This window comes from Oryzias latipes, chromosome 16, assembly GCF_002234675.1.
Source record: "Oryzias latipes chromosome 16, ASM223467v1".
NCBI lineage: Eukaryota > Metazoa > Chordata > Actinopteri > Beloniformes > Adrianichthyidae > Oryzias > Oryzias latipes.
Window position 1 is genome coordinate 6,691,132 of NC_019874.2, and position 24,523 is coordinate 6,715,654.

General features: G+C 44.5%; 2 protein-coding genes across 8 annotated transcripts in view; one reads left to right on the plus strand and one right to left on the minus strand.

Moving 5' to 3' along the window:
• Window positions 1-485: 485 nt before the first annotated feature.
• Window positions 486-7,502, plus strand: sqle (squalene epoxidase). Its single transcript, XM_004077709.3, has 11 exons — window positions 486-970; window positions 1,124-1,385; window positions 2,468-2,645; window positions 2,784-2,880; window positions 2,969-3,082; window positions 3,653-3,824; window positions 4,219-4,314; window positions 4,461-4,603; window positions 4,761-4,857; window positions 4,939-5,026; window positions 6,730-7,502. Exons 1-11 carry the CDS (start codon window positions 692-694, stop codon window positions 6,920-6,922), a joined length of 1,719 nt encoding a protein of 572 aa, XP_004077757.1. The 5' UTR covers window positions 486-691; the 3' UTR covers window positions 6,923-7,502.
• A 2,579-nt stretch (window positions 7,503-10,081) lies between these two features.
• oxr1 (oxidation resistance 1) overlaps window positions 10,082-24,523 on the minus strand; it is a 193,786-nt gene continuing 179,344 nt past the window's right edge. For 4 of the 7 annotated variants that reach the window (XM_023964498.1, XM_023964502.1, XM_023964499.1 and 1 more), the window contains 8 exons: window positions 24,184-24,349; window positions 21,306-21,468; window positions 17,423-17,503; window positions 14,768-14,893; window positions 12,316-12,468; window positions 12,146-12,241; window positions 12,001-12,074; window positions 11,671-11,826 (listed from right to left, as the gene is read on the minus strand). In XM_023964498.1, the coding sequence (XP_023820266.1) occupies window positions 11,691-11,826; window positions 12,001-12,074; window positions 12,146-12,241; window positions 12,316-12,468; window positions 14,768-14,893; window positions 17,423-17,503; window positions 21,306-21,468; window positions 24,184-24,349 (995 nt within the window). In that variant the 3' untranslated portion in view covers window positions 11,671-11,690. Of the gene's footprint in view, window positions 11,827-12,000; window positions 12,075-12,145; window positions 12,242-12,315; window positions 12,469-14,767; window positions 14,894-17,422; window positions 17,504-21,305; window positions 21,469-24,183; window positions 24,350-24,523 lie in introns of all 7 variants that reach the window. The other 3 variants (XM_023964497.1, XM_023964503.1, XM_023964500.1) reach the window with 3 other exon arrangements.

Sequence of the window (24,523 nt, forward strand, 5' to 3'; positions counted from 1 at the left end):
ATGTTTCTCCAGCTAATAGATCATGTGGGTTTAAAAGAAGTCTAACTCTGTATTTTTTTTAAAAATATTTTTATATCACACTGTGAAAACTGATGAATTTGTGCCCAATAAAAAGAGGTGGGTTCTTTATCCTTTTATGGCATTTTCTTGTTTTGTTGGTGAACTAAACAAATATTTACTGGTTTTAATCTACCATTAACTCCAACACAAAGACGTGAATCGTCTGTCTGACATTAACGATCTTTGATCACATTCGGTCCCTGAAAAAGTCACAGAAATAAAAGGAGCACCTTTCATTGACATCACATCATACTACTGTGCTGCTCTCAGACCGACCAATCAGCGTGCGAGAGGAGGCCCCGCGCAGGCGCGCCCGTCCAATCAGCGAATAGCGTGAGCTCTGCTCACCCTCGCGCCTCTTCTGATTGGAGGATCGAGCGGCGGAGCGGGCGGGAAGGGAAAAGCTGCTAATCAGAAAAGGCCCGTCTTTCTAGTCATGAAATAATCATCAGCATCTCAGCTGTCAGGGAGGTTATAGAACCGCAGGTCCAGGGAGCGTTTTTTACATTTATGACAAGTTTAACCAGAAAACCAGCTCCGACCAAACCTCATTATTTCGATTATTTATTTACTTTCTGTTGAGAAGCAGCAGTTGATCGTCTATGTGTCTTTTTAAGAAAATATTTTAAAGATGTGGACTTTTCTAGGAGTGGCAACTTTTACATATTTGTATAAAAAATCCAACCTGGTTCTGTCTTACATCCCAAAGGAGCTGCTGATGATCACAGGCTTGTTTGTGGCAGCTGGGCTGCTGCTGTCTTATGTCAGGTTCTTCCACGGCCAGAAGCTCACAGTCTTCCAGGTGGTTCATTTAACTTTCAGCGCCTTGTCCTTCTTACCCCTGGTGAACCACTTAGTCCCTGAAAAAGCCCCACAGAGGAGCAGCACGGCGGAGAACAGCAGGAAAAAGGTAAGAGGCAGAGCTGTGGCAGTCAAAAGAAGAAAAAACCAACAACCCCAAAGCTGACTGTCTGTTGTTTTTAGATTTTTAATGCATTTAAATCATTGTGACATGTATTGATGTCAGCAGAAAGGATACATGCTTTTATGGATCTGTTTACAGAGTAAGAGGAGACGAGCAGAAGAAACGGAGTCTGCAGCTGAACCCTGTTCTTCAGTCTGTGGGGCCTCTGTGGCCCCGGAGCCGGAGCCGGATGTGGTGATCGTTGGGGCCGGGGTGCTGGGCTCGGCCCTGTCCGTGGTGCTGGCCAGGGACGGGAGGAGGGTGACGGTGGTGGAGAGAGACCTGAAGGAGCCGGACAGGATCGTGGGGGAGCTGCTGCAGCCCGGTGGATTCAGAGCTCTGAGGGATCTGGGACTGGAAGGTCAGCAAAAAGCGGGGGCTGGAGGTCATGAGGTCATGTCAGGTGGCGTTTCATTCCACTTTTTGTTGAAAGTGTCAATGCAATCAGAAAACCATGAGGCAGAGGGAAGGCCTTGATTAGCATCAACAAGATAAGGGCTTTTTGTTATTAAATTAATGTTATTTAATGGTTTTTACATAGCTGTAGGATTAAAAAAAACCTGTTACACTAACAGAAACTTCCTCCATGAAAGTGAATATTGATTTATGTAAACCACCTATATTAAGACTAAAAGCCATTGGGACACGGTTCTTACTGAATAAACACAGCGAGAACTGCTAAGTATCATTCATGTTCAGAAACAGACACTTTATTTGTCTATAAAATGTAGCTTTTATATATTTACAATAGGGGAATGATATCAGGGATTTTACTACAAATAACAGCTTCATTTACTTTAGACAGCGGCACACAGAAGTTCCTTTCAAAATAAAACACCTCCTGCTGCTACATTACTTTTTTAAAATGCCAAAAAGACGACAAACCCGACATTAACTATGATTATGGATGGATGGAGAATAGAATTAACCTTTTACCATCATTTATTCAACTCGTTTTCATTTTCTTTCAAAGCCAAAGAGCCACAGTGGAGGAATTAAAGAGCCGCATTTTGACATAGACACTTTTTAAACGTAGAAATCTTTTATTGTAAGAGGTTTGTGTGTGGTTTAGACTTTTACTGTCTGTTTTCTCCACACATCCACCAAAGAGAACATGGATCAAATTTAAATGCATTTGTTTAAAGTCTTAAGTCTAGAACCAACACAGGTTTTAGTGTGGTATTTAAAGGTCTTTAGCACTTTATCAACAGATTTTTAAACGTTGAATTATGGCAGTTATAGATGGGAAATTAAAATAAAAAAAGTTGGACAGTGAAGATCAAGTTTAAGATAAAAAATGTCTTGTTTTTCTCTCAGATTTTCGTGTTGGAACATTTCCACACTGGACTGTAGAACTGCAACAAACACTTTTTGGAATAAAAAAACCCAAACCCTTGTGCAGTCTTTAACCTTTGCGTGGAGTAACTGTCTGTGTTTCCTCAGCTTCAGTGGAAGGTCTGGATGCCCACCAGGTGAACGGCTATGTCATCCATGACATGGAGAGCAGCACCCAGGTGGAGATCCCGTACCCAGAGGAGGAGGGGCGTGTCCAGTGTGGGCGCGCCTTCCATCACGGTCGATTCATTTCAGGCCTAAGGAGAGCCGTCATGGCCGAAAAAAAGTACGGAGGCACCTTTCCTGACGATATATACAGTGTTTGAATACAGTAAAAGTGAATACACTGATGATTAAAGTGGCGTTCTCTGCACGGTCGAGGTTTGGTGCTCCATGTTTCTAACGGTCAACCTCTGCCCCCTAGTGTCAGGCTCATAGAAGGCACCGTGAACAGTTTACTGGAGGAGGACGGCTGTGTGACTGGAGTCCAGTACAGAGACAAAGACAGCGGAGAGCTGAAGGTGAGCGGCGGGGAACCTCGCCTAAGCAGAGGAGAGGCTGCTTTTAGCAGGGTGCGTCTGTGACGCTTGCCGTGAAACTGTCCCGCAGGAGATCCACGCCGCGCTCACCGTGGTGGCCGACGGCTGCTTCTCCAAGTTCAGGAAGAGCCTCGTTCCCGGGAAGGCCAAGACAACCTCACACTTTATCGGATGTCTGATGAAGGTAGGCAGAGGAAAGCATCCAAATGCAGACTGAAACTGAAATGACTGGTTTAAAAGATAAGATTCTATTGATGAGCAAAGCTGAACTCTAAACTGTTAAATGCAGCCAAATTTAGATCAATTAAGGATTCCTTTTTTCCAACCCAGTGCCTTTACTTGTAGAGCTTTGATGCAGATTTAGGACGTGCCAACCTCGTCAGACCCAGTTATGACCTAACTTTAGACACAGGAAACATCCCATGTGCCTCTAGAATATTCTCATATCTAAAGTACTTTATAATCAACTGCTAAAATGATCTGCAGGGACAGTTGCAGAACAACATGCCCTGACCACTACCCGTCCACCGCCGTGCTTTTAAAGCTGCTCACAGTTCTGATACTGTGATACAGATAATCCAATAATAATAATCTGAAAGAGACTTTCTCAGAAAGAGGATTATTCTACTGTGAACTGATGTTTATTTGAGATCAAACTGGCAGAATGAATGAGCTAAAAGAGGAGAGAGACTCCACAGTGGATGTGCTGTCCAACGTCCTAAATGTCCACTGTTGTGCTGCCCCCCCCACCCAGGACTGTCCGCAGTTCAAAGCCAACCATGCGGAGCTGGTGCTGGCCGACCCCAGCCCGGTGCTGATCTACCAGATCTCCTCCTCTCACACCCGGGTGCTGGTGGACATCAGGGGGGAGCTGCCTCGCAACCTGTCCGAGTACATGGCGGAAAAAATACACCCACAGCTGCCAGGTAATGCAAACCAGACCGTTGGTCGTTACATCTGGGTTAGATCGGATTGTGTAACCGTAGATGTCCAGCCGCCTTTAGCCTGGAGAAGAAAAGCTGCAGTCTGAGTGAAATGTTGAGCTGAGATCAAGCGGCTATGATGCAGGAATCCATGCAGACTGCGTCTGCTGCCTGTTCCTCTGGGGAGGAAGCAGCTGAAGGCGTCGACATCCTGCCCAAGTATCAAAGCAGCTCTGAAGACTTTGACTGAGGTCCAGCTGGAGTAGAGGAGTCAGCCCCGCTGATGCATTGAGAAACACTCAGACGCCCAAAGAAACGTGTTGGTTCCCAGCATGCACCTGCAGGGTTTCCTCCAGACCAGTGACAGGCGTCCTGCCTTCATGTTCTTTCCTTCCAGAGCACCTGAAAGAGCCCTTCATGGTGGCGCTGCAGAACGACAGACTCCGGTCCATGCCCAGCAGCTTCCTCCCTCCCTCCCCCGTCAACAAACCAGGTACTGAGGTGTGGTTGGAGCCGTCGCAGATGTTGAGGCAATATCTGTGCTGGCATTTTGAACAATATTAGTATAACCTTAAAGTTTGAACAGGAAGTCGTTTTTTTTGCACGCAAGACCAAGTACCATTTCATTCCATTTTGCAGGCGTGCTGCTGTTGGGTGATGCCTACAACATGAGGCACCCTCTGACGGGGGGAGGGATGAGTGTCGCCCTCAATGACGTCCGGATCTGGAGGGGTCTGCTGAAGAACATCCCAGATCTGTACGATGACTCCGCCCTGCTGCAGGTGCTCCCAACATGACTGTTCTCTCACAGGAAACCATAAAACTGCATCCATCTCTCTGGAAATCATCAAAAATTGGGGCATAAATGCATAATCCTTCATTACCTTCTGGACATACCTGCGGTTTTACGCCGTTTTTCCCCCCCTCTTTTCTCAATAGGCAAAGAAAAAATTCCACTGGGAACGCAAGTCATCCCATTCTTTTGTGGTGAACGTGTTGGCGCAGGCTCTGTACGAGCTGTTTTCAGCCACCGACAGTGAGTCCCGTCTGCCTCTGCGGCCCACAGACAGACAGACAGAAAAGAGTGTGGTCTCATCCTCTGGTTTGCTTCTGACAGGTTCTCTTCATGAGCTCAGAAAGGCCTGCTTCCAGTACTTCAAGCTGGGTGGAGAGTGTATTTCTGGGCCCATCGGACTTCTCTCTGTGTAAGCATCAATCACTGATCTTATCGCCTTCATCCCTCGGGGAGCCTGCTCAGCTTTGACTTTCCAGGAGTCCAAAAGAGCAAAAGCCTCATTTTGCATAACAAGAAGAACAAGTTTAGGGAATTGCACCAAAACCTAAATGACCCAGAGTCATTAGTTCAGGTTCTTCTACATTTTTGCCACATCAAGTCGAGACAAATCAACAGATTTTTTTCTGAGCTTCCTTTTTACAGAGAACAAAGTAAGGATTCACTGTATGTGTCCGGAAAAGCTTCTGAATGTTTCCTGAGTGTCAAGTGTGTCTGCAGCCCACTATCCCCTCAGGATATGGGCCAAATACTGTGAGGAAATGTCACCCTGTGGGCTCTCAAAGCCTTAGATTGTGGCTTTAACTTCTTCAGAGGCCTCCAGTCTGCATTATTAGAGTTCAGACATCTGACTGCTCAACAAACTCTGCTCTACGTTTTCCTTTTTCCAGCTAACGCACCGCATTCTAGCTGTTTTTAGATCAGCATCAAGGCTTTCATGTTTATGAACCGGCCAGACAGTCGCTGTCATTAATGGTAAACAAGCCCAAATCAGTTTGAAATTGGTGTTTTTAGCAAGTTCTTGTAGCATTTTTCTGATGATGAAAGGCATTTCTGAAGAAAAGTAAGATTAAAACTGCAGTTCTGAGTATTTCTTCATGAAAAAAATACTGCATAAAAATGTGTGACCTAGAAAATACACTGGGTGGGCCTCAAGCTCCCTGCTCTGCTCCATTCTGATGCATCCACTTCCAGACACATAGATCCATGTTTGTCTTTGTTTTCCTCGTCTGAGCTGGAATCTGGATCTAAACTGTACGTATGGATAGCTTCAGTACTGCTCGCCATTTTTGTTGCACCGCTAATGTTAGGTTGGGGATGTGAGGGGCTGTGAGCCTGTAAACAGATGGGTGACGGGATGTGGGGGCGGGCTTACTCTGCACTAACAGTCCCGTCTACATCTTAGAGGGGAATTTCTAATGACGTCCTGCCGCTCTGCAGAAACCATGTCCTAAAAAACATCACAGGTTTTTTGAAATTTTGGCTAAAAATGGCAAAATCATAATATAAAAACCACTAGAAAAGCTTTGAAAATACACAAAAGTGGGTCTTTAGACAAATTTAAGGGGCGGACGTCTTTTTTATTTTTTTCCTACATCACCTCTAATTAAAACAAGTGTTTTTAGCGCTTCTTGTGGTCTTTATCCCATAAATGAATTAAGGAAAAAAGGGTCTAAAGGGTTAAACAGACATAAAAAGCATTATTCCTTCTTCATGCTGGTTTATGACTTCTCTAAATTCATCATACGGGTGTTTTATAATTCCGAATATTAGATTCCAAATACCTCTGTTTACATGCAGGTATTCTGGGTTATCTTGAATTTTCAGACTTTTGTGTGTTTCTCTGTTCCTGTCATCGTCGTCCAGCTTTGTGTCCGTTACCTCTTTACTGTGAGGCTGAACCAAACTGAATTTTTCTTTTTCCCTCAAAGTGATGTTAAAAAGGTGATCTAGACATAAAAAAACGATCATGTTATCTGCATCATCTGAGGGTAGAAAAGCCTTTTCCAGATTCTAAAATGAGCTTTTAGCTCTCTGAGTGAAAATGTTTGTTTGAAGAAGGTTTTACAGCCTTCTTTTTTTCTATCCACAATATCTTTTTTGTTTTGTTTCTAGGCTGACACCGAAGCCCATGACCCTCATTGGACACTTCTTTGCGGTGGCGCTCTACGCGATCTACTTCGCCTTTAAGTCTGAATCCTGGAGCACCAAACCTCGAGCTGTGTTCAAGAGCGCGGCCATCCTGTACCGAGCGTGCACGGTCATGTTCCCGCTCATCTACTCTGAACTCAAACACCTGCTTTACTGACTGAGGAGCCGAGCGCACGGACGCACAAGGGTTTGTGGTCTGAGACCCCCTGGCAAAAATGTATCGCCTTGGAGGGGATTATTCCTTTTTATGTGAATCGTTTTTACTGAAATTTAACAAAATATTCCAATTGTTGGTGTTTTAAAGTGGACCTCAACTCCACAAAGCCTTGGTGAAGCCGTTTGTGCTTAAAAAAATGTGCCTGTCTGCAGGAGACATGCCTTAGCTCAGGAATTTGCCTTTTAGGCTAACAGAGTATTACAGTGATGAAGAAAGCACATAATAGGATGTCAGACGGTACGGCATCAAAATCATGTTTATTCTGCATTTTAAACGTGTTTTTCAGAGTATTTTTTATCCTTTTGCTGTGCAAAATATCCAATGAACTCTATTTTTAAAAGACTTTGTTCTCCAATGTAAATAGTAGTTTCTATTCCTGGGAGGAATCATAAATATGACCTGGCCCCTGTATGAAGCTCAGGAGGTTCTTGTCCCGCGCTGACAGGGCCTTGTGTGATGCCTTCTGTCTGCATTTGCAGGTTAGAATGGAAATAAATGTCATTGGAAGAGGCTGGAAGAACTGCTGTGTGGTTGTCGCACGTGATCTTAACACTTTCACATAAGGAAATGTATATGGGGGTAAAAGTGAGATCAAAATTCAAAAATCCAACAGTGCTTGGGGCTTTTATAAAGCTTTTACTTTCTTAATCCTGCTTTTTTAAGTAGTCAGGAGATTTGAACAGTCAGAAGATCTTGTAACATCTCTAACCAGTAGATGGCGCTCAGTGACAGCTGGCAGAGCCACTCTGGAGTTCAGATCTTGATTACAGCCCCCTGCTGTGCAGGACAATTTCAATAGAGAACTCATTACAGCAGAATAAGATGAGTTTACAAAATAAAAGCCTTTTAAGGTCTTTCTGCAGTCCCCGGCCCCCCTTCTGTAACTCTTCAGCAGCTCAGATAAACATCACCGTTGACCTGGATCACTGCAGGCTTCCCACGCTCAACAACTAACAAGAACCTCAGAGAGATTGAGGATCCACTTTAGATCAGGGAGGTCACAGGAAAGTTCCTCCAAACACGATCCTGCTTCTGCGAGTTTAGGTCTGCATCATCACATGTTTGAAAAAGCTTTAGCTGCTTCAAAGAAAGTTTGACTGGAAAGTCCAATGCTTTCAGCGTTACAGTAGTTTAATTTCTAAAATGTCTTAACATGATGGTAGTAGTGAAAAAAGCTGGATTTGGTGGAAAGGAGGGATCAATATCAGATAATTAAAGTCCCACTCAGATTATCTTTTGATCTATTTCCTAAGCCTTCCCCGTGGTCTTTTAGTATATGATTATGCCGTTTTTAGCCCTAATCAAAGAACCTGTGTTGTTTTTTAGGACATAGTTTCTGCAGAGCGGCAGTAGTTCATTAGAAATTCACCTCTGACTTGTGGGGGGGACTGTGGGCGGAGCAAACCTGCTCCCCCTTCCTGTCCTCGCTGCTGAGAGTTCTCCATTTACACACTATCTTCTGCTAGCTTACAGCCCCTCACACCCCCAACCTAAAATTATCCATGCAACAAAATTGGGGAGAAATATCGTAGAAATCCAGCCGTGCAGTTCAGATCCAGATTCCAGCTCAGACGAGGAAATAAAAAGATGTTCACAGGTTGATTTGTCTGCAAGTGATGCATCAGAACGGAGCGATCTTTTTCCAACTGCATCATTTCGTCTGGTCCTGATTCACAGCGATTTGAATGTTCCAGTATTTCAAAATGCAATTTTAATCTTAATTTTCTTTATCTGTGTCCTCCATCATGAGAAAAAGGCTGCAAGAACATTTTAAAAACACCAAAAAACAGGATTTTCAACAGTTGTCTGTAACCCTTGTGCTATCCTAGGCACTTTAACATTGGGAGTTGGGTCATCTAGACCCACTAGACAGTGCTCTGAACCTTTTTTCTTCAATGATTTGTGATCTTCACTGGTGTCCATGGATTACATGAAATCTTTCCACCTTTATCCACCTTTGTCATGGTAGGGAGAACACGTCAATGTAAGGGTGGGGTCATCTAAGATAGCACAAGGGGTAAACTTTGTTCTATCCTGTGGGGTCAAGATGACCTCACTCACCTCCATAGTCAACTGTCAGCTCTATCCGAACAAAATGGAAGAGTTTGGGAACAACAGCAACTCAGGCACCAAGTGGTAGACCACGTAAACTGATGGAGAAGGGTCGGTTGATGCTGAAGCTCATAGTGCCAAAAGATCACCAACATTATGCACGGTCAATTGCTGCAGAGCTCCAGACTTCATGTGACCTTCAGATCAGCCCAAGTTCAGAATGTAGAGAGCTTCATGGAATGGTTTTCCATGGCCGAGCAGCTGCATCCAAGTGCAATGCAAAGCGTCGGATGCAGAGGTGTAAAGCACGCCACCACTGGACTCTAGAGCAGTGGAGACGCCTTCTCTGGAGTGATGAATCACGCTTTTCCAACAGGCAATCTGTTGGACAAGTCTGGTTTGGAGGTCTTCAGGAGAACGGTACATTTGGGACTGCAGTATGAAGTCTTGTGGAGGTATTATGGTGTGGCTTGTTTTTCATGGCTTGGCCCCTTAGTTCCAGTGAAATGATTTTAGGATACCACAACATTTTGGACAATTCCAAGCTTCCAACCTTGTGGGAACAGTTTGAAGTGGGTCCCTTCCTCTTCCAACATGACTGTGCACCAGAACACAAAGCCAGGTCCATACAGACATGGATGACAGTCTGATGTGGATGAACCTGACTGTCCAGCACGGAGTCCTGACCTGGACCCCATAGAAAACCTTTGGGATGAATTAGAGCGGAGACTGAGAGTCAGGCCTTCTCCACCAACATCAGTGTGTGACCTCACCAATGAGCTTCTGGAAGAATGGTCCAAAATTCCTAGAAACACACTCCTGAACTTTGTGGACAGCCTTTCCAGAAGAGTTGAAGCTGTAAAAGCTGCAAAAGTTGGACTGACATCATATTGAACTCAGGGTTAGGAATGGGACGCCACTTTAGTTCAGTACTTTTGGTGATAAAGTATACGTCTCAGACGTGGATCAAGAATTTGGAAACAAACGTGTGTCTGTGTGCGTTTCCCCTTCAACTGAGCCGCTGCTGAGAGCAGACCGACAACTGAATCATTACAACAATTAATTCAACTTTATTGTTAATTATACACCACTGATACATTGTTCTGGTGAAACAATCGAAAGAATTCTCCATGTTCTACCTGTGACGTTCCACAAGGACACAAATACTGGTGTGGAAGACCAGAATAAAGGGTAAAGGGCTCCACAGGGGAGGGGAGGGTCCCGTCCTGTACACCCTCCTGCTTCTCTGCAGCATCCGCCGCCCGACAAGCGTGAGGAGAAACTCAGACCGGCTGCGCGTTTGGTCAGCCTCCTACCACAGGAGACCTGCGTGGGGGATTTCCCTGCGGCGGCAAACTTCCCACCAGCGAGATCTAAACGATACAAAAAAAACCTAAACAAAGAAAAAGACTGTACAGCTACTGCTAGAGAATCTAAGAGTCTGGTCTCAACGCTTTCACACCAGATTAAAGTGCTAGAAGCAACCCACCAATCCACACTTTGTTTATATTTATATATATATATATATATATTTATATAGCATTGTGTATTTTTATATATAGGAACAAATCTACTATTTTAACATTAATTTACAGGGTAATATACATTATATAGTAACAGCTGAAATATCAGCACAAAGGTATCACTGTCACACTCAACAGCAACGTATATACGATTATATATCCCCATATATAATCATATATATCTGTATACAATTGTCATATATGCATGTAAAACAGCTAACCACGTCTCAGGCTTTGTGTATCAAGGAAAGCTTCACCAGTTTCTCTCTTGAAAGAGTGACGGGCGGCGGCGAAAGTGCCACGACCCACGGGTCATTTGAGGTCACAGGACAGTTATTTGCATATTCCACAAATCTATTGCAACACGTTACTGTCTACGAACAGTACAGCTCGCATCCTGCGAGAGGAGCCGGCGATAACTGGACTCACACGTACACCCACTGAACAGAACGTTACGACGATGGATGGTCTGGTTATAGCTATGTGCTTCCCCATGGTGTGCTGTGACGGGGAACGACGGGAGGACTACGATACACAATACTCAGAACGGAGAAGGACCGCGCCCGCCTCCGCTGCTCGCACAGCAGATGCCCTCAGAGTTCATCTTCACCACGTCCAGCTGCTGATGAGCCTTTTTCCCCCCAATCGCTGTTCTTTGGATACTCCACTCTTCAGAATAAAGGAATGTGTTCAGCCGCTCCTCCAGCTGAGTCTCCAGGCTGCCAGCACAGTGAGTGAAACCCCACCAGGGAGGCGGGGCTTCTGAGAGGGCGCCAGGAGCTACTTGAGGTTCTGATCGAGTTCAAGGGATGGTCTGGTCGTCTTGCAGCGTTTCCAGCCCTCACTTCCGAGTCCTGGCCCCACCCCACCCCTCCTCTCAACCCGGCGCCACCCCTTCTACTCTGCAAAGACGCTGCACAAGGCTGTAACAAGATACACACAAAGGTAATTTTCCACAAAGAAAAACAAAGCTGCAGTAGTAACGCACAACAAGCATCCAAATCGCTGGCTTCCAGACCCGGGAGTCCTGGTGATGTGCAGCCAGGTTTGGGGCGTCGCAATTGTTCAAAAACGAGGACTCCTCAGTTTGTCCTTCACTTTTTTTTTTTATTCCCATGTTTTGCAGCGCTGTGTTATTCAAAAGCCCATATCTCAATGTCCTGCACGACGAAATCCTCCTTTTTGGAGAGCATGGGGTTCCCGAAAGTCTTACAGGAGTGACTCCTGCCGTGGTAAAGGTCTCCGTCCAGCCACAGGCCGAACTCCCCGCTGGAAGAGAAGCACAAGGACAAGAAGCTTAAAAATGAGATCAAGACTCCTGCTCAGTTTTTACAAACAACCAAAGCTCTCTGAAGCTCCGCCCCATAGCTCGGGTTCAGCTTCTTCCACATTTGTGTGAACAACTGAGAGCATCTCAGAGACATTTCTGTAGAAGAGCCTCACCTTCCTCCACCAAAAGCTAAAGAGTCCATGTCCCCCTTCATGAAAAACATGTTGTCTCCTGTCCATTTGTACACCTGCAGAGACCACAGCAGCACACATCAGCACTAGAAAAGCAAACACACCAAACTCTCTGGGATTGTTGTACCTCAAACTCAGGGTAGAAAGTGAAAAGGAACGTCTCTCCGGTTCCGTAGAAGCCATCGCTGACCTTAAAGGGTTCAGAAGCCAGAGCGCCAAACACCTGAGGAGTTTTAGAAACCCCATTAGCCTCGTGACGCACACAGCGGAGTCTTTCAGTAGAATCTTGCCGCTCACCTGGCCGTCGCTGTCCTTAATGACCATGAGCACCGGGGTGTCCTGGCCCTGCATGGCTCTGTACAGTGTCTTAATGCTCATGCCATGCTTCGCCGTACCGAACGCCAGCCTCCAGGGATACCCAATGGTCCGTGGTGGGAGATTCTTGGCAAGCTGGGAACAAAAAATATGTTAAATGAGGATGGAAAAAAAATTCAAACACAAAAGAAAAGGCCACTGAAGCTCAATTTCCCGTGTGGTGACCTTTAAACGGTCTGCCGTTTGAAGAAAAAGCTCAAAGAGCCGAGAGGAGGATTACAGGACAGAGGAGGCCCTAAAAGACCCATCAGCAGCCGAAGGTCACCAGGGGAACAAGCCAGAAAAGTAAATGGAGCGGTGCCGACGAAAACCCGTAACTTTATGAATGACTGCTGAAGGAAAACAAACGTTCTGCTCCTCCTAAAACAGATTTATCAGCTTCGCTGTTTTCTCCCTGCCTCGCCTCCCTCTCCTCTCCTCTCCAGAGGTGGAGCTGAAGCAGCTGTGGAGTGAACCGAAGACACAAACCCAATCCAGATCACCTCAGCGGAGCACAGAAGGGGCCTTGCGGCCTTCTGCAGGTCAGAGGGTTCAAATGGGACCGCAGTACCAACATCATCTGCAGTGTCTGTGAAGCTACGTCCACCAGAAACACGTGTTTGAGTGACCACTTCCAGTGAAAAGTCGACGCAGACACATGCACATTCTGGGATTCATGAGTTGCTACAGTCAGTTTTTGGGCTCTATGTACAAAACACAAAGTTAGTTCAGTTGAACTTTGGCCAATCGGGGACTTGGATTAGGCAGTGACGTTTGGGTAGCGTCCAATTCAGAACACAGAAGTGCTGATCGTTTGATCACGGAGGAGAAATGAGTAATTGTGGTTTAGGCCCGGCTGGAATTTCCCATGTTGCACCACTGATGCTAGGTTAGGGGGTGTGAGGGGCTGTAAGCTAGCGGGAGAGCGGGTCAACAAAAGAATGAGGGGACATCAGCAGGGAGTCCCGGCTTTAACTCAGAGGTGAATTTCTAATGAACTCCTGCCGCTCTGCAGAAACTGTGTCAAAGGGAAAAAGGTTTTTGAGTTTTGCTAAAAACTGCGCCATCGTAAGGAAAAAACACTGGGAACACTTTGAAAACACATCAAAAGATGATTGGAGTGGAATTTGAACAGAACAAATGTAAAAATGGTTTTAATGCATCACTGTCACTCTTGTAGAGTTTAAATAAATCTGAACTGAAAACACAGATAACTACTGTACTTCTGCAACAGTCCTTGCCGTGTATCACATGCAAACATTGATCTCAAACTGCATTAAAGCAGGTTTTCTGTCATCAAGCGCGGTGGCAGCATGTAGCAGAGTCACATCCATGACTACGAGCATGTGTCACAGATCCCACTCTGAACCCTCGACCCTCAGCCAACACAAAGCACGGCACACAGGAAGAGGAAACTGCAGCTATACGGTTGTGAATGGTAAATATGTGGAAGTGTGTGGAGGTGAGATGTTCTTTCACTCCACAAAGCTTACACTCATTAGCCCCACTGGCAGTTCCATTTGTTAGCATGACTTCCAGGTTCTCTGTTTTTGCACATTAGTTTCTATTTTGGTTTAGGATGCAAATAGGCCTGAAGGTTCGTCCCTGTGGTATTCAGGTTTGAGCATTCAGCTGCTGGGAACTTTTCTGGATGGAGTATGTCAGATGTGTTCTCAGACCGCTGTGACGTCTGACAACCAGAGTTCTTCCAGAGAACTTCAGACCCATGCTGCCATGGTGGAGCTCAGCCTGAAAGCACCAGAGAAGTGGCACGGAAAGCAGAGACGAGCTTTTGAAGCAAGGCTGCTTAAAGTAACCGTTGGTAGAGATTTTCAAAAGGCCACAAAGACAAAGATTCAATCCTCTATGAGGAGATGTGTCCCGTCTGCTGATTAAAGCCTGTTCTGTGTTTTGGTGGTGCTCTTTTTACCAAAGAGACCACCATGCAACAGTGGGAAGACGTAAGTAGAAGATCTGACAAAGCTTTCCTATAAAACTGAAACATCCAGGCATGAGAGACCCCTGTTTTGGTCTCATTGATGTGCAAGAACGCGCTTATCCGACGTCTTAAGCTACGTTGACTCCGGATGTGCATGTGTTGCACGTTCAAGAACGCGCTGTATGCGGTTTCATGTACACACATTCAGCCAATGGTGGTCGCACACCGGACAAGAAGGGAGCGGCAGGAAGGGGCTTTTACAATGACGTTGCATCCAAAGTGGGCGCTTGAAATGCAAGTCGGTGCGGCCGGTGGGAATGTTGCTTTATAGAAATGAAGCAGCCGTATGGAAGCAGGAAAAACAACAACTATGAACTACATCAGAGGCAGTAATTTCAGCAGAGATCCATTCATGGCTGGAGCTGTTGAAGTGCAGGTTTGTTCAGGAGCCTCTACCTTTTCTATCTGGTCTGCCTCTAGGAGATCACTGGGCTCAGTGAGGTTGGGTTTGAAGGTCTCGGGCTCCAGCTCAGCTTTGATGGATGGTCCATGCTTGGAGTTCACCTCTTCCTTGGTCGTAATCTGAAAGTGCAAATGACAGTTAGCGATCCAATCTTAACAATTGGTTCTGCATTACATCAGGCGATTGACTTCAAAACACAAGTAAAGCTGTGTAAACAGCTGCAATTATCGACAAACAACTTACAAGTGAAGGGAGATAATGATCTCTGCAGAGTGAACAACGCTCTGCTAGCTGGATGTCAGAGATGGAGCGCTAAACCAGTGGTGAACCTCATAAAGTCGACTCAAAGGCGGAGATTTTCAGCTTTTAAAACAGGCCTTTTCACACTGAAAATCTCGTGTTTTCCAGCAGAACTAACCCACCAACTGTCTGATGAGGACAGATGAACAACATCCAGTCGATTCATCACCAGGACTAGTTTGCAAAAAACCAAACAGCGCAGAAGCTGCTTGAGAGACGAGTATGCAAAGAGAATTAAAGTCAAGTCAATGAATACCGTAATTTCCGGACTACAAGCCGCTACTTTTTTCCTGCGCTTACAGTCCTGCGGCTTATTCAGTGACGCGGCTAATTATTGGATTTTATTGGCGGCCGCCGTGTACGTATTTATGGACACAGTGAATGGTTTGAATTCTCTAACATCAAACACAAGTCATTTGTTTTTCAACACACCTCTAAGCAGCCAAACAGCATGGACCTCACTTCAGGTCTTAGACACTTCAGTCATGGTTCAACAAAACGAAACACGCATGTCCAGCCGCATCCCAGAATCCTTTGGTGCCATTAGACCCAACGTGCACGTGATCGCCGCTACAATATGATGAAGCTTTCAAGTTAAAAGCAATCGTTAAAAGCAGCGTGAAAAAATCACCAACGGGTTTGGAAAAGCCGGTCAGCTGCGTGACGGAGAGAACAGCGCATGGAGGGAATTTACCTCTGAGTCATGGTGACTCGGCTGGCTGCACGTAAATATGTGGCAATAATATCAGCCTTTATTTTGTCGGGACACGACTGGAAACACAAATTGACGTGGTGGTGTTAACGGTTTCTAAGGACTGAGCAGAGTTTTGCATTGAAACGCTCACAGCCTCCGTGTGAGCTGGAGACTGCGTGTCGTGTGAGCTGCGGGGCCGATGGCAGTCTGAAGGCTCCCACACGTAACAACGCATCCGCCCCTCATACACAAAACGTACAGTATTAAGTCCGATTGCTCTGCACAGACACGATTTGCTCCGTCCACCGGCGCAATGGGGACGAAGCGCTCCTCCCTGTAGCCGCGCTGGCCAGAGCTGTCGGAGTAGATAGGAAGGGGAGACAAGGAGCGCGCGGGAGCGCGGAGGCGGCGAGCCATTCTGCAGGCTGCAGCCAGGGCTTACTCGAGGCGTCCGCGGAGCAAGTGTTTGTTGTGGAAGGAAACTTCTGACCCACGCGCCGCGAGGAGGCGCGCGTATCGCGCTGAGGCGCGCGCTTTTCAGTCGTCGCTGCTTTATTTTACTAGCGTGTTTTTTAAACAGCCCTGTTACTCCCATAACGCTGCCGCGACACAAGCGGAAGGAGAGCTTTACCCGTTCACCCCTCCATGCACTGCTGCTCATTCTTAAACACGTACAACAGAATGGCGAGCCGGGCGTTGGCCCCGCCTTTAGCCCCTAAGACTCATGGGAAATGGGGGATCGGGGATGTAAATTTCCTCATCATAACTGAGGGATGTAATGTTGATTATATGGTTACTGTTTGTAATTTTATGTGTGATACCTAGATTGTCAATAAGTTAAAAAAAAATAATAAAAATAAAAACCATAACTGAGGAACTTGTGAACAGAATAGAGGTGCATACTGTTTGGCAGATGCAGATAAACTCAAAGACATGAGCCTGAGGCAAAAATGACTCCACCCACTGTGTGCTAATAAATCACACTTAACTCTGAGTCAGGAAGTGATCCGTCAGGATGACAATGTTGCCTAATTCATGCGGCTTGTACCCCGACGCGGCTTGTGTATGTCTGAAATTAGTTAAACACGTGAAAATGGGTGGGTGCGGCTAATAATCGGGAGCGCTTTGTAGTCCGGAATTTACGGTAATTTGTACTGCTGTTCCCTCACATTTTCTTTCTCCATAACTGGGGCTTATTGTGGGGCACTTTGAGCAGCTCTCGGGTTTCAGCCCTCTTTTATTGTCCTGTGAAATCATGGGTTGTCCTGTCAGGGGAGTCTTACGTCCCCTTTCACCCCAACGCTGCGTCTTCCTTCCTTCAGCCCCGTTATCATCTCTGGGTCTGGCCTCATGCAAAAACTCAGTCAAACGGAGAGCTTTTCTTACCATTTGCTTACATAAAAACACATTTCTGTAGCATTCCTAACCTGCAAAAGGACTACACTGACTAAACTGTAACCACTCCCACGGACTGAGGAACAAACTCCCAAGTTGGAGAAATTTCTAAATAGTTCAGTCTCTGGGGGAATTGGGGCAAATAAACCTGCCCCATCAGCATAAACATCAGCCCCAACAAACGCCCCAAAGCCTGCAGCCTTAAGGAGGTTGTGGGGATGCAGACGGCTGCAGAGCCGGGCAAAGCATGGAGGGGCACCTGGAGTCGTTTGCAGAGCGAGCGCAGATCCTCGCTGTTTAGAGCATCAACCCGACGGTGGTACTCCATATGAGACACTACCTGGTAGTACAAACACAGGAACAAGTGCATCAAACTGCCATGTCTAATGCTGAAGATTGGAAGAAAAAAAAAAGATTATTATTCATTTTTGTTTGCATGTCTGTGTAATGTGTTTTATTTCTCTGCAACAATCAGATTCGGATGAGGACGCACTACTGCAGAGGCGAGAGCGCAGACAGAACTCGCCCAGGCTGTTTGTCAGCAACAACAAATCAGAACTACAACCCAGACAGAGCAACACAATGACTCACTGAGCATGGCACGGCAACACATTCTCCATGGACAACAACTGCTAGCTCTCAGCATCTCATAGGCTTCTGCAAAAGCTCTCACAAAAGCAATGGAACATATAGAGATACATACTGAATGAACTGCCTATTCTAACATTACAAGTGACACTTTGACTCCTTTATGTTGGTTGTTTTAAAGAAATAGTTGAGGAGGAACTTCTGCTTGTGGGCCTTCTATGTCTCATAATTAGTGGTTGAGGATTCGATTCTTAGTCGATATCTGTTCATTGTCAAAGATCTGACTGACTGACCTAAAATGGATCCAGGACATCTTTATCCAAAACTTCAACCAGTGAGACTCAGAGATAAATACCTGCTACTGAACAGTGCAGGTGAACTCTTCCACATTCCTGAGATTTCTTCAAGACAATCAAGTGTAAATGAAATATGTGTCCAAATAAACAAGTAAACAAGAATGAATGTCAAATCCATTCACATTTTAGTTTCCTGAAGTTCAGTCCACTGTTGTTTTTCCACATTCAAAGAATCCAAAGGGAACATTCTTAGAACATTCTAGCACACTGTCTGGTCACATGACTTTACTAAATTCAAAGTGTTTCCACACATTGGACTGGAATGATGGTTGATCAGTTTTTGCTGATGTCATCACGTGTGTTCGCTGTGATGGTCGTTTTACGTTATAGTAAAACAAACCTTCAGTCATGAAAAACTGGGTGTGCATTGAAAAGTGATATACCACAGGATAACCGCACGGTGAAAAAAGAAGTTCCGGTCACTTAGCTTAAATGTTTCTATCAATGCGCCGGCTTCTTTAAAACAACCTTTTGCTTCATTATTTGGACAGAAACAAGCGGTAAAAGGTGAACTTTCTCTCTGAACTGATGCTTTATTCAACCCATTGGAAAGATCAGCATATATATATATATCGCTTTATATCACCGAGTCTTTACTTCAGTGGTGGTGCGGTGCGCCGCGGACTATTTGTCACGACGTGCCACACCACGTTACAAATAGTAAGCTTTTTGTGAGAAAAGTGATCTAAATTGGAAAAAACAAGAATTAAGGACTAAAAACTGTATACTATTTAATTCTTTTGTAAGTGACCATAGTATAAGCGGGTTATTGGTCTTCAAAGTGTGCATTATTACTTTTGAATGCACTTCGCGAAAGCAACCGTCCTCCACGGCGTGCGTTAAAAAGTGATAATGCATACTTCGTCGGCCATTAACCCTTACATATCAATTTAAACATCATGGAGTGATCCAAGGGATATAACTTGACATGAAAAATGGGTATGAAATGTCATTTCAAATTAACGTAATTCCTGTTTATTTTTAAGCTTAGACACTTCACACTTATGAGATATAAGGGACGCGATTTCAGCCAAAGGAGCAAAAATATCTAATAGGAGGCAGGAGGTCCAAACCTGGACCGCCATTCAAACATGAATCTTTTGTTCAGATCTTTTTTTCTATGAGTAGAATATGAGTAATGTCTTAGTTGGATTTTCTTCTTTTTTCAAAATAAGATTGGACATTGATATATGAACATTTTGCAGACAGAGCTGATTATTTCATAAGGGTGTCTTAATTTGTGCCATGTTTCAATCAATGCAAATGGTATTTTCCACTGAAAGATTTATCTCATTTTGAAACGATTTTATAAATATTCTAGTGTATAGTTCGATTCTACTAAAAACCTGCCTCAGAAAGATCGATCTGGGAATATTTATTGATTCATTGATTACCTAATTAATCATTAATTTAAACCCTACTTCTGTATGAAACTCCAAAATTCAGAGGTTTAACGGTTCCTCCTCAGCTGAAGCTTTTTTGACAGTTGACCCTTCTTCTCAGACATTCTGACATAAAAACCAACTGCGGAGCAACAGTCTTATGTTTTAAAATTCAGACAAATAAAGCAAAAACATCTACCATATGTAATAACTTAGACGTCCACGGGGGTTGGGGATCACTCAGGTCTGGCAACTTTCTACAAAACCCTGTCAACAACCTGAAAACAGGGAAAAGGCGCGAACGGTGTCCTGACCAACCTGGCAACCCAATTAGCTGGCTAAAAGGGGTCGCTAGCAAGTTAGCATACCGTGCTAACAACAACTCCACTCAGTGAAAAATGTCCGGGAGCGGAGAACATAAATAAAGAGCCGCTACATACACATGGATAGGAGGTGAGGGTCTGCTGCTTGTCCCGGTCCTTCCCCCTCCTAGAGAACATTTCCTGTTTATTCAGCGAGGACGCTGAAAAGTCTCATTGCAGACCCGTAAAGTTGGACCCGTGTCGCCCCAAGACCAGCCTAGCCAGTTTGGTTTGAAGCCCGGGGGACCGCTTGACTAAAATAGAAACAGCTTTTTTTTTTTCTTCCCCCAAAAGGGTCTTTACGCTGTAAGATTTGTGCGACAACGCAAAGGACCAATCAGAAGAGGGAGTGGGAGGAAACCTAGCACCCGATTGGATAGAAGGAAATCGTGTTTCCGTCATCAAGCCGTCACTATTTAAAGTGACAGTAACACTGTTGTGGGAGAGTTTTTTTTTTCATTTTCATTTCCTGAAGCTGTACAGTTTAACAAATAGAATCAAACTTAATTACTAAACAAATCCCACAGAAGCCTTCCTTTTGACCTCCTTTACCATCCATTCGGAAGCTGTTGCTTAATTGTGAAGCCTCAGGTTCCTATTTACTAATTCAGATGTAATGAATTATGCCTGACAGAAGTCCACGTCCAAACAAATCACTCGACTTTGTTTCCTACATCATTTATTTGCATTAAAATTTAAATGCAGGTCAGAGCCTCAGTCGTTTCAGTTTCTTCCTATGAAGGAATCCTTTTCATTAACCACAGTCCTGCAGACTCATTTCACTCCATCACTCAGAGAAACAAATGCGCGTAAGTACACTCCAGCATCCTTCACCTTTTTACGTTCTAGCAGTACTTTCGTTTCACACTCTTTAAAATAAAGGACTCAAAGATCTTTGTGACAAATAGAGAAAAACAACAACGCATTTCCTCCGTTCCATAAAAAACACAGGACTCATGGCTGCGTTTGACATTTGTCATTCAGCAAGTGAAGCTGACAAATACTGACCAGCACGAGCAGCACTCACATAGAACGTGACGGAAATACTAAAACAGTTTGGAATACACAATTACACAAACATGCAAAACACTTTGGTTGGAAGTTTGGAAGCACATTTCCAAGCAAAGCAAGTGTGCCACATTGAAAAGTAACCAGCAGTGATAAGAAGGTGAGGCAAAAATAAGAAATATGCAGTGGACCACAAAGGTGCGAAGTACAGAAGCAGGATATGTAACTTAGGATTTACTGAGCTGCTGTTTTTCAACACACCCACATTATTACAAACTGCTTAGTAAAAATATAAAAACTTGGTAAACAATCTCATCACATAACTCTGTGTTTTCACGGGTTATGGATGAAACTGGTAATGGTGCTCAACCCAAGTCTGTGAGACACGAGACAACACGGATGTGCTTTCCAGGCAGAGACAGGAGAGCTGACTGCCCAGAGCTCACCTCCCACTCCTTCACGTTGAGGTCAGTGATGGGCTCATCCTCGGCCGTTTCTGACACTTCGTTCTTCTTGACCACCTTGAACCCCGGCTGTCCCATCCCCCCAACCCCCTCACCGTACATGTCCGGGCTCCACTGCATAAAGAACACATACAGGTGGTCTGATCTGCGAAGGAAACACAAACAACGCCATCAAGCCCTGTCCTCATCCTGAGAGAATGCAGGTTGTTATTAATGGTTACTAATCTGATTTGGGAGTTGAAAGTTGAATAGAAAGGCTTCCTGCCTTTCTTCCACATATTGTCCAAAGCACATGCATGTGAACCCAATAATGCTGCTTTTCTTAAAAACACAACAGCACAGCCCCAATGAATTTACTGTTCAGACATCCCTGATGCCTAAGTCACATACGAGTCATGTACAGATGCTGGGACAGGTTTTTGGGTGTTCAGGCCCACAGAGGATCGTAAAAAGGAGTGGCTGCATGTCTTGCCGTTGCCTTGAGCCACCTCAAGGGACGTTGTTCATATGGAACGTACCTTTGTTGTGTGCGCGGTAAGTGTAGCTTAAAGGATTCCTCAGGATATTGTAAGTTGCACGCACTTATGACGTACGGGTGGTTCTGTCGTACGGTGTCCCAATTGTTAGTAAGGTGAGAGTACGGGCCAAATACTGACATGGTGTGTGCTGAACGCACAGGGTGTGCATAGGATACACAAGTGCCCGCAGGACGCTCACACAATCTATGCTCCAATTGTTTCCTTTTCTTATTTCTAACAATCAGGCTGCAAGCAAGGAGCACACACTCATCACTTGAACAGCACTAATTGACTCCTCATGGAGTCCAAAGTATTTTCAGGTTGGGAGGGGGTGTGAAAATATAAAAAATCCATAAGCATATGACACGCCTGCGTCTTCCCCCATATCTACCCTTACATGTTGTATACAGTAAGTGTTCGCTATGACCTGCTGCCCGCAGAACGCTCCTAGACAAAATTGTGCATGAACTTCTACGCCCTGCGGACTAGCTGAGCCGTCTACGACCTTGCTATTTCCTGCAGGCCTCTTACAGGTGGTTTACCCCCAGACAGCCTGTATCCACCCATAGAGGCAGTTGTGACTAAAGGATTAAAGCAGATGCTTTTATCCAACTGGGGCCAAGATGTGGTTAGGTGTCATTCACAAGGAATCATTTGGCTGCTCAGCAGAGATGTGCAACATTTGTGTGGAACAAACACAATAAATGAGTCCGAACAAACAGAGGAAGAACGCTGGATGTGTCGCCTAAGACGGAAACCAACACGGCAAAGCTTGAGCTTTCTCTGTCCAACACTTGAATTCAAATACCGTGTTTTCTTCAGATCCACTGACAGGGAGTCCTTCCTGCTATAACCACCTATAATGTCGCCAAAACAAAAAACAAGCCACTAGATAGCATTTCTTATTATTATGCAGCGTAGACCCTAAAATACACCCAAACATCTCAGTGAAGTGATTATGAGACAAGTTACACTGGATAAACAAGACTGTGGATCTTTTTAAGAGTCTGAAAGATTTGTTTATCACACACATAAGCAGCACAGAACACGTGGGACTGGCAGTTTTAACATTAGCGTTGAATATGATTCCACTCTGACTGGTAAACTGTCAGATGGGAAAAGTAGCTAAGCAACATGTGATGGTAAACAAAACAGCTGTGACAGGGTGTGTGCAGTGAGTAACAGCGAGATGGGATTTGAACAGTATTTTCAGAGTATTGAACTCCCTAAAACTATAACAGCAGCTCGTCCAAGTCAATGCGATAAACAGCTGGAGAGAGTGCCATGTATTCTGGTGGGTGAACTAAAACAGCCTTCGTATTTTCTCATTAACAACAACGTAATGTGACCCACCAGCATTAAAAAGCTCAGCGGTGTTTAAAATTGACTCCAAATGTGGTTCCAGCTAATGGTTTTTTAAATGAAAGTGACTTTTCAAATCAAGCTTTTAGTTCAACTAAGATTAAATTAATTTATGACAAGGCTAAAGCGTCAAGAGCTCTTGATTTTATCACGAGAACTGCTGACTGAGCGACTGTAGAGCCAGACTGACCATATCTGAAACACACAAACAAAACACTATGCCATTTTTGTGTTAAGATTTTCCCTAAGATTCACAAAGTGTTCACATTTATATTTCTATCTGATGATGCATAACGTGAAAGAAACAGGAGGATTTATTTGGTTACAGTTGACTTTTTAAAGTTTCAATTCAATTTCAATGCACACTACAAAAAGAGGCTACATTTGGAAATAAAAACACTTCCTAATTTTAATTTAAACCTTTGCCAAAGGTCAGTACATATGATAACTGTGGAGGCTTTAATATGAGACAATTCTAACATCTTTACGACGGCTAAGAAGTTCCAAACTAATTTAAATCTTTGAAAAATGGCCTTTTCTAAAGCAATAATATATATTGGTTCACCTTTAGTGGTCTTGCTGTTGCATGTTTTTGTGTGTGTACACTTTTGCATGCTTTTTTTTAGGCTGATGTTATTTGCACGTATTTATGTGCGACCAATCACAAAAAGTGATGGAAATTCGTGTTAACATGCACATTGCCTGCACGTATTTTACGTATTTTTGCACGAAGGCTAAATGTTGTTGTTGGTTGCACATTTTTAAAGTTAGAGTTAAAGACATCAGCATCTGTGACTTTTACATGACTAATAGTACTAAAATTACATCGATTCCACGGAAACACTTGAAAACCTCTCTGAAAGCTATGTAGGAAAAGTGGAAGCAGGTCTAACTGAAAAAGTCAAGTGGTCCGAAACATTTAATGCAAAACAGGCTTTGTAACATGATTTTAAGAGACTTTCAGTCTCTGACATACTGACCTCTCCTGTGGCACTGCAAACCAGTACTCATGCTTTTTGCCCTGCTGAGCATACTGCTGCATGGAGGCGCTGGCGTTGGAAATAAACGTCTTCTTCATGGGCCTGCCCACTCTCAGACACAGGAACTTGTGAGAACGATGCTTCCGTCTTCCAGCATACCCCGTCCCTGCACGAACACACGATCCCACAGTCACCAGCCCATAAAAACAGACCTGAGTTTCACCAATTATGTGTCAAAAGGGAAAAGTTGATGGTTTTGCATCAGCTGGGCTGTATAGTAAATAAACAAACTTCATCAAAACCATCAGAATCCTGTTAATGCTAGAATTTATTACACACA

Excerpts from the sequence above, each read along its gene's own strand:
- sqle (XM_004077709.3), top strand. The coding sequence starts at position 692 with ATGTGGACTTTTCTAGGAGTGGCAACTTTTACATATTTGTATAAAAAA. Across the intron at positions 2,646-2,783 it reads GCCGTCATGGCCGAAAAAAA|TGTCAGGCTCATAGAAGGCA; the intron begins GTACGGAGGCAC and ends TCTGCCCCCTAG. Across the intron at positions 4,858-4,938 it reads GCTGTTTTCAGCCACCGACA|GTTCTCTTCATGAGCTCAGA; the intron begins GTGAGTCCCGTC and ends TGCTTCTGACAG.